This window comes from Propithecus coquereli, unplaced genomic scaffold, assembly GCF_000956105.1.
Source record: "Propithecus coquereli isolate 6110/MARCELLA unplaced genomic scaffold, Pcoq_1.0 Scaffold146, whole genome shotgun sequence".
NCBI lineage: Eukaryota > Metazoa > Chordata > Mammalia > Primates > Indriidae > Propithecus > Propithecus coquereli.
Genome location: NW_012138969.1, coordinates 3,403,274 through 3,418,085, shown reverse-complemented (window position 1 = coordinate 3,418,085; position 14,812 = coordinate 3,403,274). Strand labels below are relative to the sequence as shown.

At 42.1% G+C, this 14,812-nt stretch overlaps 1 protein-coding gene across 1 annotated transcript in view; it reads left to right on the top strand.

Moving 5' to 3' along the window:
• The window catches only part of NPL (N-acetylneuraminate pyruvate lyase (dihydrodipicolinate synthase)), a 34,182-nt gene that overhangs the window by 13,794 nt on the left and 5,576 nt on the right, over positions 1-14,812 (top strand). Inside the window, exons 3-9 of the mRNA XM_012639967.1 lie at positions 1,120-1,338; positions 5,997-6,054; positions 8,364-8,439; positions 10,079-10,171; positions 11,923-12,071; positions 12,204-12,250; positions 14,623-14,707. Coding sequence (XP_012495421.1) covers positions 1,120-1,338; positions 5,997-6,054; positions 8,364-8,439; positions 10,079-10,171; positions 11,923-12,071; positions 12,204-12,250; positions 14,623-14,707 — 727 coding nt within the window. The remainder of the gene's footprint in view (positions 1-1,119; positions 1,339-5,996; positions 6,055-8,363; positions 8,440-10,078; positions 10,172-11,922; positions 12,072-12,203; positions 12,251-14,622; positions 14,708-14,812) is intronic.

Here is a 14,812-nt window from a genome sequence, read left to right as displayed (position 1 = left end):
AGTTATCCCCATTTATTTCAGGCTTATCATGTTCAAGGTCTGGATACCTTGAACATGATAAGCTTGACAACTGTATTTAATCTGCAATTAAGCTGACCATTCTGAGGACACTACATGTTGGCTCTGAGCTGCTGCTCTACCTATAGGAGCCCTGCAGTGCGGGAAGTACCGTGGTTATAATCAGAGCACATTAAAACATATGTGCAAAGGTGTCCTGGGCTGCATGTCCAAACCAAGACCTGATTACAGAACCACTCGGTGTCCCTCTACAGCTCCGAGCCATAGTGGGAAGGCGGACTCTTATTCCTTAAAGGGCTACAGATCTCCCCTGGGTATAGGGAAGAAGAGGGAACCTCCCCACAACTAGAGCATACTTGAAGTCTCTCAAACCCCCAGAGGAGTGATAGAAACACTCTTTTCCACTTCCCCTTGCCGCCTCCAACCCAGCGCTCCATGCTTGGAGACCCAAAGTGCTGCCATACGCATGAGGCTCATAAATGTATCCGGCTGTCATTGGCATATTTCTGTGATCCATTAAGAGATGATTGTCATAGAAGAGAAAGAGGAAAGAGGATGTGCTTTGGAATCACACATCTCTGGATTCAAACTTAAATTATTTAGTTTTCAGACCTCATGTTATCATCTGTAAATGAGAATAATAATTTCTACTTTTCTGGGTTATTGTTAGAAGAAATGAGTATATGAGAGTCTTGGTGTAAGAAATATTAATATCCTTTGTGCTCATGTATGAAATGTCATTACAAAAACAAGCACTACCATCATGTCAAACTGTGGACAGGTAGTTTGAGATCTGTGTGTACAAAAGTGCTCACATTGTGTAACTCCCACTTACAGCCTCCTTGACATCCCAGGATGAGATGCTGTTGATTTTCCTGCCATCCAAGCCCAGAAATAGAACTGGGTGTGTTTGGAGATTGGCCCAAAATGTGGGCAGGTATCTCTGTCTCCATTCAAAATATTTGCTATCTGTCCCCAAAGGCAAGGGCAGATCTGTAATGACAAGCCACAACTAACTTTCCTACTGCTTTCGACAAGGTGAAGGTGAAAAAAAGATAGAGTCTGAAGTGAAAATGGAAACATGGCATTTTCCCCTCCCAGTTCCATCCTCCGATATTTCCCTGTGTCCCTTCCTCTTAAGCAGGGGTTTCTCTCCCTGCACTTCCAGACTCGGAGTTGGAGGAGCAGAAGGTACTCGTTTGTCCCACTGACTGACTCTTTGTTTGGAACAGTGAATGGCACAACTGGAGAAGGCCTGTCCCTGAGCATCTCAGAGCGTCGCCGGGTCGCCGAGGAGTGGGTGACGAAAGGGAGGAACAAGTGAGTGGCCGCACCAGGATAAAAACACCCGTTGGCGAGAGCTGTATTGAGTGAGCCTCTTCCCCAGTTGACAGGGCCTCCCTGCCTGTGGTCGGAGGCGGGGCTCGAGGCCAGCCGGTGGGAAGATGAGCAGAGCTCCAGGATCCTGGCTTCTCAGTGGGGAGCGCCCTTCTCTTCTGTGTGGAAGGGCAGCCAGACTGCAAGGCACACCTGGCTCCCAGAGGTTCCATCAGAAACTACCTCTTACCCCTCTATGAGGCCAATCCCCTCAGGGTTACCTGTCCTCGGGCTGCAGGATAAGAGAGACGGTGAGGGTGCTGACTCTGCCGGGCCCCTGGCTCCTCCACGAGCACTCACACCCCTAAGCAGGGTGAGTGCCCGATCTCGGATCTCGGGATCAGCCGGGGCTTTCCTTGCAGGTCTTCTCTGTGCATGTGACTCAACGTGCTCTTTTACGGTGCTTCCCTTTGTGCCACTGGGGGACTATCTCTGTCCCCTAAACTTCCACACAGTGATATATTTTTGTCGTAACATCCAACTCATGCCATGGTTAAACAGAACAGTATCATTTCCATAAACACATCCTATTAACCAAGTTTTATTTATTGTCTATGACGTTGTTACGAGTTATGTGCTGTGCTAGGCAACGGGTAGGGTCTGTGCCCTCAGGTTGCTTCCCATCCAATGGGGATGTCCGATTGCGAAAACTAACACCCTGCCCCTTCTGATGAAGGTATAAACAAGAAGGGAGTGATTGATGTTGCCTTAAGTGGAGGCAAAAGATTAGAGGTAAGTTTCAGGTGAGCCTGGGGCAGAAGTTGTCAGTGTGGAGCCCCTGGCCTCCTCGGGAATCCTTAAATAGCTGCAGAGCACCTCCAGTACTCTGAAATTGTGCGCCAAGTGTGAGTGCATATCCACGTAAGCATTTTCTGGTGATCCATCAGCCTTAGCTAATTTTGTCAGGTCCACGGTCCAAAAAGATTAAAGATCATGGGCAGGGTGAGAATAGAGGAAGGCTAAGGATAAGCATTAGGAAGAGCACCAGAAATGATGAGTGACGGGGAAGTGGGCAGGGACAGAAAGCCCTCAAAGGGCACGAGGGAGGTCGGGAGTGCATCCTGTCAGCCAGGGAAGAGAATGATTTCAGAGGGCGTCAGTGGAGCACGGCAGGGCAGGGGCACTATGGAGCCAGGATGCCTGAGTTTGGGTCCCAGCTCTTCCTCCTGTTGGCTCTGGGAATGCAGGCACGTCGCCTAACCTCTCTGTGCTTCATTTGTAGAATAGGAATTATAATAGTACCTATCTTACAGGGTTGTGGTGAGAATTAGAACAGTGCCTGGAACGTAATATTAAATGCTATATAAGAATTTGTTGTAACTATCTGCAGTAGCTGCTGTGTTCGTTTTAATATTTGCTATAATAATTATTAGATGCCGTGAAAGTCAGTAGGTGAAAGACTGAGAGGACCACTTGGCTTGACACATAGGAAGTCACCAATGGCCTCAGAGAGAGCACGGCCAGTTGGGTTGTGGCAGAGAAGCCAGACTGCAGTGAGCTGTAGAATGCAGCAGACATGAGGAGTTGGGGTCTGTGAATGTGGCTTATTCTCACAAAAAATTTTTTGGTGAAGGGAAGGAGAGATGGAATAGTAGGTTAGGGAAGAGATAAGACTGAAAAAAGGGTAGTTTCTTTCGCTTAAAGTGGGGAAGTCTTGAGCATGTTTCTATGCTGAAAGGACATGCCATAAGGGAAGAGATTAAAGATACAGAAAAAAGTAGCAAAGTGATCCCTTTGATGGAAGGTCTCAGAAGGGGGTTGGAAATGCAGATGCTCCTTGATTTACTGTGGGGTTACCCCCTATAAACCCATCGTAAATCAATTTGACTTACGATGGGACATAATCCCATCATAAATTGGGAAGTGTACCGAATGCATGTCACTTTTGCACCATCGTAAAGTCAAACCATCCTAATTCAGGGCCTGTCTGTATGCCCCAAAGCAGACAGAGTAGCTTTAGAAGACAGCAAAGAAGCTGGGAGGAAAGTCATAGATGGTGATATGGCTAAGCACACAGGTGGAGAGGAGGAAAGTAAGGGAGTCTGTGTGTGAAATCTTTATCTTTGGTATCTGGGAATCTGGGACATCTACCCAGAACAAGGAGTTGGGTGGAATTTACAGCTGGACAGGAATATTCAAGATTTGGAGTAGCCACTGCAGAGAATGGGAAAGGGAAATGAATCGTGACGGCCAGAAGGCTTATTGGAGCCACTTCCTGAACTGGGAAATTACTGGGAAATTTGTATTAAAGCCTAACAGGGGTAGCAGGTGCCTCGCAGCCCCAGGGGGAGGGGAGGAGCCAATGGGTGATTGGTCTCACCTGAGCCAGGAGACAGGTGTCATGAAAAGCTTAAGGAGGTCATGCAATGAAACAGCTGGTGACAGTAAAACAGGTGGGTCGGGCTTCCTTTCTCCATTTGGAAGTCTTTAAAAATACAAACCTAATTGTGTCACTTCCCAGCTAGGTCCATTTTACTGTAGCAAGCCAAGAATCACTGAAGGACTCACGTGGCATCTCCATCTCATGAGGACACTGTATGTGCCATTCAGAGTCCCTCACAAGACTCACTGGGGTGACCAGAGTCACAGCTGAGCTGTATTAATCCTACCTGATAAGACCAGCCCAACTGTGGCCTCGCCCCAGAGAGGCACATGGAGCACCCCCAGCGATGAACACTGGGGTCTCAGAGCGAACATCCTTTTCGACCAAATTCTGAGGATTTAAGAGACAGGAACTAGCTTTTTACAGTGAATTCGTTTCTCATATGACTAGTTCCTAGTTTTCCAGTTTAAGGAACCTCTTTGTTTTTTTTATCTCTAACCAAAAAATATCTCACTATTATGCCTATCTTCATGCACATGACACTCCCAAATACAGCATCTAAAACAATGCTTAATCAAAATAAGTATTCAAGTATTGATTAACCAGTTACTGCTTTTAAATTCTACTGCTTGGCTGGGCGTGGTGTTCATGCCTTTAATTCCAGCCCTTTGGGAGGCTGAGGCAGGAGGACTGCTTGAGTTCCAGACCAGCCTGAGCAATATAGTGAGACCTCGTCTCCGGGAAAAAATTTTTTAAAAATTAGCTGGGCATGGTAGTGCATGCCTCTCATCCCAGCTACTTGGAAGGCTGAACCAGGTGCATGGTTTGAGCCCAGGAGTTTGAGGCTGCAGTATGCTATGATTGTACCCACTGTACTCCGGCCTGGGTGACAAAACAAGATCCTGTATGAATGAATGAATAAATAAATAGATAGATAAATAAATAAATCTGTACTCCAGCCTGGGTGACAAAACAAGACCCTGTCTAAATAAACAAATAAGTAAGTAAGTAAGTAAGTAAAATTCTACTGCTTTGTTGAACCTTAAATTCTATTCCCTGGACATATTTTTTAAATCCCTAATGATTCCTATCTTTACTGTTTTCCATGGTTTACATCTTTCCAAGGCTCTATTCTTTTAGGTTCAACAGTGAAAACTGCTAATATTTATTAAGCATTTATTGCGTGTTACATACTGTGCTGTGTTTCACATGTATGAACTCATGTGATCCTTACGTCAGCCCTATGAGGCAGGTACTGTTATTATCTGAATTATTCCAAGAAACGGAGGCATATAGAGGTTAAGGGCTTTCCTGAGAGGTTCACAGCTAGTCAGTAACAGAGTCATGATTCCAGCTCAGAACTGGCTAACTCCAGCATGTAAGTTCTTAACATCTACATTTCACCACCTCCCAGTCAGATTTTTTTCCAGACTGGAAAAAATGGGCTGGATTCACCATTGGTCTCTTGGTTTTTTTTTAAATTTACATTTGATCTAAGTCAACAAGATTTAGCCAGTGCTAGATATATGCAAAGCACTGTTATATAAATATATGCAATATCATTTATTTACAAAAACCATATGTAAGATCTGACACATAAATTATTGATTCTCAACATTATTAAACCAAATCACTTATTTCCATTAGAATTGGCTTTTAAGTTTTATGTCTCTCATCACAGCCTAGAGGTGTTTTTAAGACTAATTTCTACAGACGCCACTGTACTCACCTGGAAGATAATGGGCTTGGACTAAATTATCCCTGGGATCCTCTGTCTCTAACTTCGTGAGAGGTGAATCTCATTTCTGTGCATATTCAACAGTTTTTTGCAAATACTTGAGCCGCTGGCAGTTTGAAACCCCATGATGCTATATAAACATACCATCTTCCCACTGGCTCTAAACTAAGTCATTGCAGGAATGGCTGAATTCCTACAGTAAGGAAGAAATGGAGTACAATTATAACTTTGTCTTTAAAGACCTTCTGTGGGGTTGAATCTTCTCTACTGTGCAAGCAGAATCATTGTGGGCGCTTTCAAATCACAACCAACCTCTCAGTAACATGACTAGACTTTGATACTGGTGGCCTACATTAAAAAGATCACCATAAGCCCTTTAATTAGATTAATTTTAAATAGATCACTCTGGAATTTAATAGTCTTGAGATTGAGATTAAAAAAGCATCAGCTAACTGCTAAAACCAGCACAAACCAGGATAGTGCGGCCCTTCTGTGTTCCTCTAAACTTCAAGTAATGCAGCAGTGTTTTCCCTTTTGCAGGCTGGATCAGGTGGTAATTCACGTAGGAGCACTGAGCTTGAAGGAGTCACAAGAGCTGGTATGTATGCAGCTCTGTCTGGGAGAGACCACTCAGACCTCCATTTTTAGGCTAAAGTTAAAATCAATACCATATTTGCTATGTGGTGGATGCTGTGCCTGAAAAAATACGGTGTGCAACCTCAGGGACTCACTGTCTAGAAACAGGCACTGAGTCTCAAAGAAAGAGCTGCCACCCAAGGTGACGACTCCTGTAGGACAGGAGACGAGGCATCTTCCTCCAAGGGTGGGTGTAGATGTAGCTAAGTTTGCAGGTAAAGAGAAACTTGCAGAACTTGATCCAACTTCAGTTTTCTCTGGGAAGTAGAAGGCAGGGCCATCTGCTGGACACAAAGGAGATAAAAGAGTAAAGGCTTGAAGAGTGGTAAATGTCGTGCATTGCTGCCTTGGAGAAAGGGAGAGACAGCTGAAACACAAAAGGTTGCCCAGTGGTGCCGAAAACTAAAGTTGTAAGTCATGAATTTGTCATACCACCATTCAACACAGTTGTGGAATTTTTTTTCTAGGTACACTCTTCAGCCAGAACATAGGAACAAGAATGCAGGCAAATTGGATTGTTCTAGGTTTAGGGATTAGCAGGTTAGCTGATGCAAAAGCAAGGGAGGAAGGAGTTAAAGTTGCTGACAGAAAAGCAGATGATGCATCAATTTTGAGGCCTGGGTGAATTGGTTCAGAAAAGAAAGCACAAAGATGTTTAGAATTGTTCATCAGAAGGTCTACAAATTAACCATGTTTCCAGAATTTAGATATTCTAACTCCAAAGATTAAACTGAATTAATCTAGCCCAATATCATCTTGATGGGTTTTGTTTGATGATATTTTCCTATTATTTGGATTTTGAAATGGGATGTATAATATATACTTACAAAATTGCAATTCAGTGCTTTTAGGCAAGCCACAAGGGAACATATATTACCACACATAATAAGCCTGGAATCAGAACTTGAGACTTGATTTATTCTTATACTTGATTTCCTCTTACAAAATGTCTTTCAACTAAGGTAGCATGGTGCGGGAAGTATTTTTCCTTTTTCTTCTCTTTTCAATTGCTTTCTTTTCCAACGTGTAATGTAAATTTCAAAATACTATCATGTCATGACATGAAAGGCTGTTTTATTCATTGGGCTGAACACTAGAATAGTGTAGAGGTAATCTTGGAATAGAGATAATCTTCTGGTAAAAGGATCATCTTATCCTTATCCCTTATAGGGATAGTGTTGCCAAGGGGACAATAACCTTGGCCTCTGAGTAGCCATTGCTCTCCACGGGATGATGCTTGAATGGACACTGCTATCAGCTCTCTCTTGGGTGTTTCCTTTTTCCTTACTTTCAGCTAAGGTTACCCTTTTACTCTTTTCTTAAACAGGGACTAAACAAATGATTCAACTATATCACATTCTGATTCTGTGTTAATGAAATTGTACTCAGTATCTTGATTGGTCTTTAGGCTATATCCCAATATTCTCTTTTTAACTGTCCTAGTTTACTTCTACAGAAAATTGATCACCTCTATAAATACAAATATTTTAAGTTAAAGTCTCAAAAGGGAGCTCTTTTCCACTTTTAAGTAGTGGGACGTGTTCTGAAACAATCAACAAGCACCTACTGAGTCCCTGCTATGTGCCCCACACCGTGATTGACCTGGACTCAAGAGGGAACAAGATCTGACCCCTACCCTCAGGGAACTCACATTCTAGTTGGAGGACAGTCACTGTACACAACTGTCTTACAGTGTGGTAGGTTTAGGTACTCTACTTGAGATAGATACAATTATAAGGGTCCAATGAGAGGAAATATTAATCTTTTTCTGGAGGAATTTGAGAAAACGTAAGAACCATGGTACAAAGTACCTTCTGTGATGTATATAATCTTTTTCTTCTCAACCTTTGTCAACTGCATACAATCTGTAATCGAAATTTTAAAATATGTCTGTCATGTCATTAGACAGAAAAGACAGTGTCGTGCAGTAGGCTGAATAGCAGAAGAGAAATTACATCAGCAGGATCTCTATGAACAGTTACCACTTATCAGAATGTACTGCTTGTCTCCTTAGCAAGGTTTTTTGTACTGACAAAAATGTGAAGAAGTATGAGATTGAATGCACAGCTCACCTTCACCAGGGATCTCTACTTTGCAACCTGGGATTTTCTTGGCAATGACATTTATCATTGAATTTGGCTCATTTTCCCACTCTCCAGTGGTGTATCAGTTGGCAGATTTGAAGAACTTGTTACTGAACTCTAGTATCTAAGCTGTAGGTGACTGTAATAAATCACTTATTCCTGTACGGTCTTCTCTCTACATTTAAAGGCCCAACATGCAGCAGAAATAGGAGCCGATGGCATTGCTGTCATTGCACCTTTCTTTCTCAAGCCGTGGAACAAAGGTAAGTAGATAGGTCTAGATGTACAGTGCCTCACGTGGTCTACTACTTCTTGCCTCCATTCAAAATGGCTGTGTTTAATTCACAGAAGCGAAGTCCTGCAGACTGGAGGCCTAAAGTTGCAATGGCACAATGGTTCTCTGGAATATTTGTTCTCCCTGGATCCAGAGACGAGACTGCATTAAAGCACTTCCATAATTTTGCCAAGTAATCTGATTGGGTTACCCACTGAGCCCTGGCCAATCTGTAGGTGCCTGTGTTTTGGTGAGGAGTCCACTCCTGGTCTGCTCAGTAGCATAGGATGTCTGAGTCACATGGCAAAGCATGGGACTGTTTTTCTTGAAAGAGAGGAGTATAAGTGATGGGTAATTTTGAGACTGCATATCCTAGTCAAGGTTGAATGAATGCTGAATTTGAAGAGATTTCGCAGAAATATTCATTGTCTTCTAAAATATTAAAGTATTGCTTTCTCCTTCTCCACTGCTTTCTTTGTGGAAACTTTTTAGAGTGTCCAAGTATACTGAGTCTTTTTAATCCCTTTGATTAGCAAAAAAAGAAATACAAATTTTAAAAGTCTAACAATGGACAAGATGTCATTTGCATACATGATTAAATAAATCCATAAATAAATGTATAATAGGTCAAAATCATCATGAAATATCACCTGTTGTTGGTAGATAAAAAAGAGTTGTTAATGTAGATAGGTAACTTAAATATTGCTAATTTAGGAATTTAAAATGAACGTTTTTTGAGTTTTTTCACATGGTTTTACAAATTTGTACATGAATACTCTTCCTAAAAGATGAACGAAGGAGAAATAATGAATTAGACGTAATAATTTGTCAGAAATATTTATCATAGACCAAATACATCATCACAGTATTTGGATGAAGTACATACAATTCTCTCTCACTATCCGGTGGCATTCAAAGTATAAGCAATTCTGCTGGATTTATTTGTCATCTGCAGCAATGTTGCCATTAAAACCCACATTGGAAAGTAGGAAATCCCGCTTCCTCAATAAACCAGAGTGCACTCTGTTCTGATGTGTCTGGATTTCTCCCCAAAGGAAAAAGTACCAAACTCTGGTTGGATTTATGTGAAATGCGCCACTACTCTTACAACTTCTCTCTTGAAGTAAATGTTATCTTTTTGTTGTAGAACTTTCTCTGTTACAACCTGATTACTCTGATCCTATTGATCTATACTAGTCCCTGTTGGTTACTGTCCACACTTAGCCCTTCTGGGATAAGAGGACAACAGTCCTATCTAATGCACTTCTGGTTTTTATAAGAGTTTTTCATGATTATCTCTTAATATGTGGGAAGGTTTGCATCAATTTTTAATAGTAGTTTAGTATGATAGGAAAATAAACATCGTATTCTGACCTTTCTACAGAAAGGAAAATAAAATTTTGAAGGAAGCGAGTTGCAAAAACATTGTGGTAGCAACATCAGGGATGGTAAGAGAGGTCAAGAATCTTCAGCTTCAGGGGGAGGGCAGTGGGTAAAAAGAAAAAAAAAAAATTTCAGCTTCTGAGAAGGACGGTTGCATTTCATCACGTGATTTGTTTTTTTTTTTACTGGGAAAAGCCACTGTTTTATACTTGTTCACACTATGACTGTTTCTGCTGTTCTTTCAGATGTCCTGATTAGTTTCCTAAAGGAGGTGGCTGCTGCTGCCCCTGCATTGCCATTTTATTACTATCACATTCCTGCCTTGACAGGGATAAAGAGTAAGTTGCTGTTTCTTTTGATATTTCTTTCCCTCCAACTCTCACATCTTACCCTATTTCACTAAGAAACTCCCACTGCATCCCACCCTGCACCATGCCACAAAAGTACAACCAGGTATTGGCTGGGAAGTTCCAACTGCTTCTCAATATCACTCTAATATCCCAGCCCTTATCGATCATTCCACCACCTTATAATGGAAGCTGTTAAGTATGAAGGAAGGGGTGACCTCTAGGCGCTTGTAACAGACACCTGTACCGCTGTCACACACACTCCTACTTCTTATATGAGAAGACACAGGCTGTAAGTCCCCCTAGGACAGGACCATGTCTACCCTGTACCTATTATATTCTCAGTGCCAAGCACATAGGAAGGTACTCTGATCTCTTCTGCCTTTTCTTCTGGCTCTTTTATTACTGCTGTATTTCTTCAGTGAGAAGATTTTTACAATTAGATGAAAGTTCTTAACAGTTTATTTTTTAAATCACATTCTATTCTAAATTCCATAAAAGAAAAAAATGGAGGCTGTGCTTTATAAACATTCTGAGGAAAAGATAAACCGTTTTTACTACTTCCTGCTCTCACAGTCACCACTCGTACAAAACATTTAACCTCTGGTCACCAAAATGTGTGTGGGGATTTTTCCTCACCAACGACCAGTTCTCCATCGGAGACTAACCTGGTGTCCTATAGTTCAGTTCAATTCTGACACTGTCTACCTGGAGTTGGCATCAGATCCCCAGGTCAAGGACTCAGTCCCACCAGACTCCCCCACTTCAGATACCAGTCTCAAGTCCCAAGCTGCAACCTGGGCTTCTGACCAACTGGCTACAGATCGGGGTTCCCACAACCTCCTCCTTGAGTTCAATTAAGTTGCTGGAGTAGCTCACACAATTGAAGGAAACACTTTACTTTCTATTGCCTGTTTATTACAAAGGATGTTACAAAGGGAACAGATAAACAACTACGTGAAAAGATGTCTAGGTCTGTGAGAAGGGCATGGAGTTTCCAGGCCCTCTCTGGGGGAGCCACCCTCCGGGCACCTTCATGTGTTCCGCAGCCCAGAAGCTCTTTGAACTCTTCCTTTTGGGGTTTTATGGAAGCTTCATTATGTAGGCACGATTGATTACATCATTGGCCATTAGTGATCAATTTGACCTTCAGCCCCTCTCCCCTCCCCAGAGGTCAGGGCATGACTGAAAGTTCCAACACTCAAATCACATGGTTGGTTCCCCTGGCAACCAGCCCCATCCTGAAGCCGTTATCCAGGAGACGCAGTAGCGCAGTAGCGTGGAGGACTCTTACCACTTTGAAGGTTCCAAGGGATTTAGGAGCTCTGTGTCAAGATGCTCCTGTCACTCAGGAAATTATACAGGTCTTAGGAGCTTTGTGTCAGGAACCAGAGTCAAAGACCAGATGCTAAAACAAAATATTTTCCTAGCACCCGTATCTACAAGGGTTTTAGGAGCTCTGTCTCAGGAACCAAGGGCTCAGACCAGATATATATTCACACTATCACAAATGTCCATCCATCTATGGTCTTTAAGGAATGGAAAGTTTAGGATTATTATTTGACAAGTACATAGGAGCTACTAGGCAGGTACAAGGGACAAGTGATTATGCCCAGTGTGCAGTCAGCTCCAGCTCACAACAGCCCATGGCAGCTCAGTGCAGATGTCTGGGGCTGTGTGAGATGTTATTCCATATTTCGCAGAGCCGTGCAGATTAATGAGGTATTTATTATTTCGAGCAGTTCGTGCAGAGGAGTTGTTGGATGGGATTCAGGACAAGATCCCCACCTTCCAAGGGCTGAAATTCAGTGACACGGATCTCTTAGACTTCGGGCAATGTGTTGATCAGAATCGCCAGCGGCAGTTTGCTTTCCTTTTTGGGGTCGATGAGGTAAGTCACCCTCTAGCATATTGCAGTAGGTCAGTTTCCCTCTAAAACAACTTATGTAGTTGTTTATATAGTAGCATCTCTTCCCTTTCTTTTTTTCATAAAAGTGAATTCTCCTTATCTGTTTCTGATTAGCAACTGTTGAGTGCTCTGGTGATGGGAGCAACCGGAGCAGTGGGCAGGTAAGCATGACTCATCTTTCCCAATGTTTATAAATTTAAAGTCCCCCATAAAGACCTTCATCACGAGAGTAGCTATACTTCTTGCATGTACATCCTTTCCAATAGAAGTTACCTTTCTTTCCAACATTCTTCCAGTGAGAGGGAATTAAGTAGGGCTTAGCTGTTTATTAGAAACTTAGTCATTGTTGTTTAGAAGCATCTGTTGCAGTTAGAGGTACGACACATGAGCACATGAGCTGAGAGCATGCACAGGGCCTATAACGTAACAGAATCTGACCCTTGGTGCTCTAGCCCTGGTGATCATTTTCTCAAGGATAGACTCACACTGTCAGAAATTATTTGGTTACAAATAACAGAAACCTATTCAAAGTAGCTTATGTAAAAGAAGATAAGTTATTATAAAATACTGGGAAATTACATAGAACCCAAGAGGAGGAGCTGCAACCAGGCTTCAGAGACGATGAAAATTGGGAACTGCAAAGCTCCCAACAGCCTAGGCAGATCGTCCTCTCTCTGTGGTCTCCCGGAGACTCTCACCTCTACATCTCTCTATACATCTCTTTGTTTCTCTTCCCTTACTCTCTCTCCAGATGGGCCTTCTCTGCTTCAACATGCACATGGCCAGTCGTGGCTGCCCAAGCGTGGCATCTCAGGTTATCATTAGAGAGTACTGCCTAGTCAAGTGTCCACCGCAGGTCCAGTCAGCCGTGGACAGGAAACCAGAATCATGTGGCCCATTCGCTACTCAGAAGGCAGGCAATTCAATTAGCATATCCATTGCACACGTTAACCTAATTCATCAGAATATGCTTGCAAGGAGATTGATTGAAACGTTTACATGAACTGAAAGTACATTTCTTCACTGTAGGAAAAGTAGCAGGGAAGCAAAGTAACATTCATGACATATGTTGGTGAGCATGGCTTTGCAGAAGAGTCGTAGAGCTTGATAATCTTAATGGCTTGTTCACCAAGCCAAGGTGGCCTGTGGCATCCATTGTAACTACAGGGATGTTTCTACCAAGGAAGCATGAGTGGAACCTTTTTTTCCCTGTGAATTTTTACTTTTTTCACACCTGTTTTTTGGCCTCCTGGCTAGGCACTTTAATTCTGTCAACATAGTCTGTGAGCAAAGTACATTTGGTTAGACTTCATTTCTTCTTAATTATAATCACCTTCCCATCTGAGGATACACCAGAGACCACTGGGATTCAAATTTTAGTACTCGAAACTCCTCAGACATTATTCTTCCATATTTTATTCCAGAAGATAACGTGAGCATAACATTCCTGGAATCCCTTGCTGTTGACCCAGGGTCTACATATACAAGGACCAGCGACATTTCTGTTCTTGGTACATCGAGATAAACACACTTTCTGGTACTGACTTATTATATGAGAAACCATTTGACTTACTTTTGTTTCTCCTTTAAAGAAATTGGGAAAATGCCCTTATTATGAATTTCTGCAAACTTCTACCTTTCTGGTTTCTCTAAGAATTCAGTGATGAGTCTAAGATATTTGTCTTTATTAGTAGAGTTAGAGGTTTTTTTCTTAAGTCTGTGAGAACATTTTATCAGATCAAATAACTATTCTCACCTTCATTTTTATTGAATTGCCATAGAAGACAGCATGAAGTGATGGAAAGCCTTCGTGGCAACTTTGCAGCCCTTTTTTGAGCAAATTAGAAACTAGGCCTACCTTGCGGGGCTTTGAGAGGATTAGACATGATTTATATCAAGCACCTGTAATATAATAGTCACTTAATAAATGGTCCCTCATTTCACTATTATCATCATTATTAATGTTATTATGTATAAACTAATCTCTAAGTGATATATGAGTTGATAAGGAATGTAAATAATTGGTTGAGATTTTCCCCTTTTACTGTGGCTCCATTCACCCAATTTCTCAGCATAAGGTTTTTAAGACTTACCTCAGATGCTACATTTTTACTTTTGGTTTTTATTTATTTTTTTACATTTGTTTTTTACTTTCTTCCAGCTACAGAGAGGGGCAGATGCTACATTTTACCTACAGTTCTTACCTAGCACTGTGCCTCTGTGTGTGCCATAGGGCAGGTGTTGGCCTCAAGCACTCCCTACTCATTATACCTCCGTCTCTCACTTTTTCTTTCTAATTTCATCCTTTTCCCATTTTTCTTCCTTTATCCCCTTTTGTATTCTCTGCAGCACTGCTTAGTATTGGAAAACTCAGAACCAAAGACAATCTGATCCCCTAATAGATTAGAACCCAAAAACAGACTGCTAGGAGATCTGGGCATGTTTTTTCCCTTTTAAACAATAAAAGGGTTTGAAGATCTGGCCCTTTCCTGTTGAGTTATTGAACCTGCAGCATTTCCTGTTGTCTTGCCAGTACCTATAACTACTTGGGAAAAAAGACAAACCAGATGTTGGAGGCTTTTGAACGGAAGGACTTCTCTGTAGCCCTGAACTATCAGGTAAACTTTCTCTTCCCTTCCTATAAATCATAGCCTTTTTTCTTCCCCCTCCTCCCACCCAGCCTAGCTATCCAGAGGGGGAAAAAAAGATTTTTTTTTTTTTTT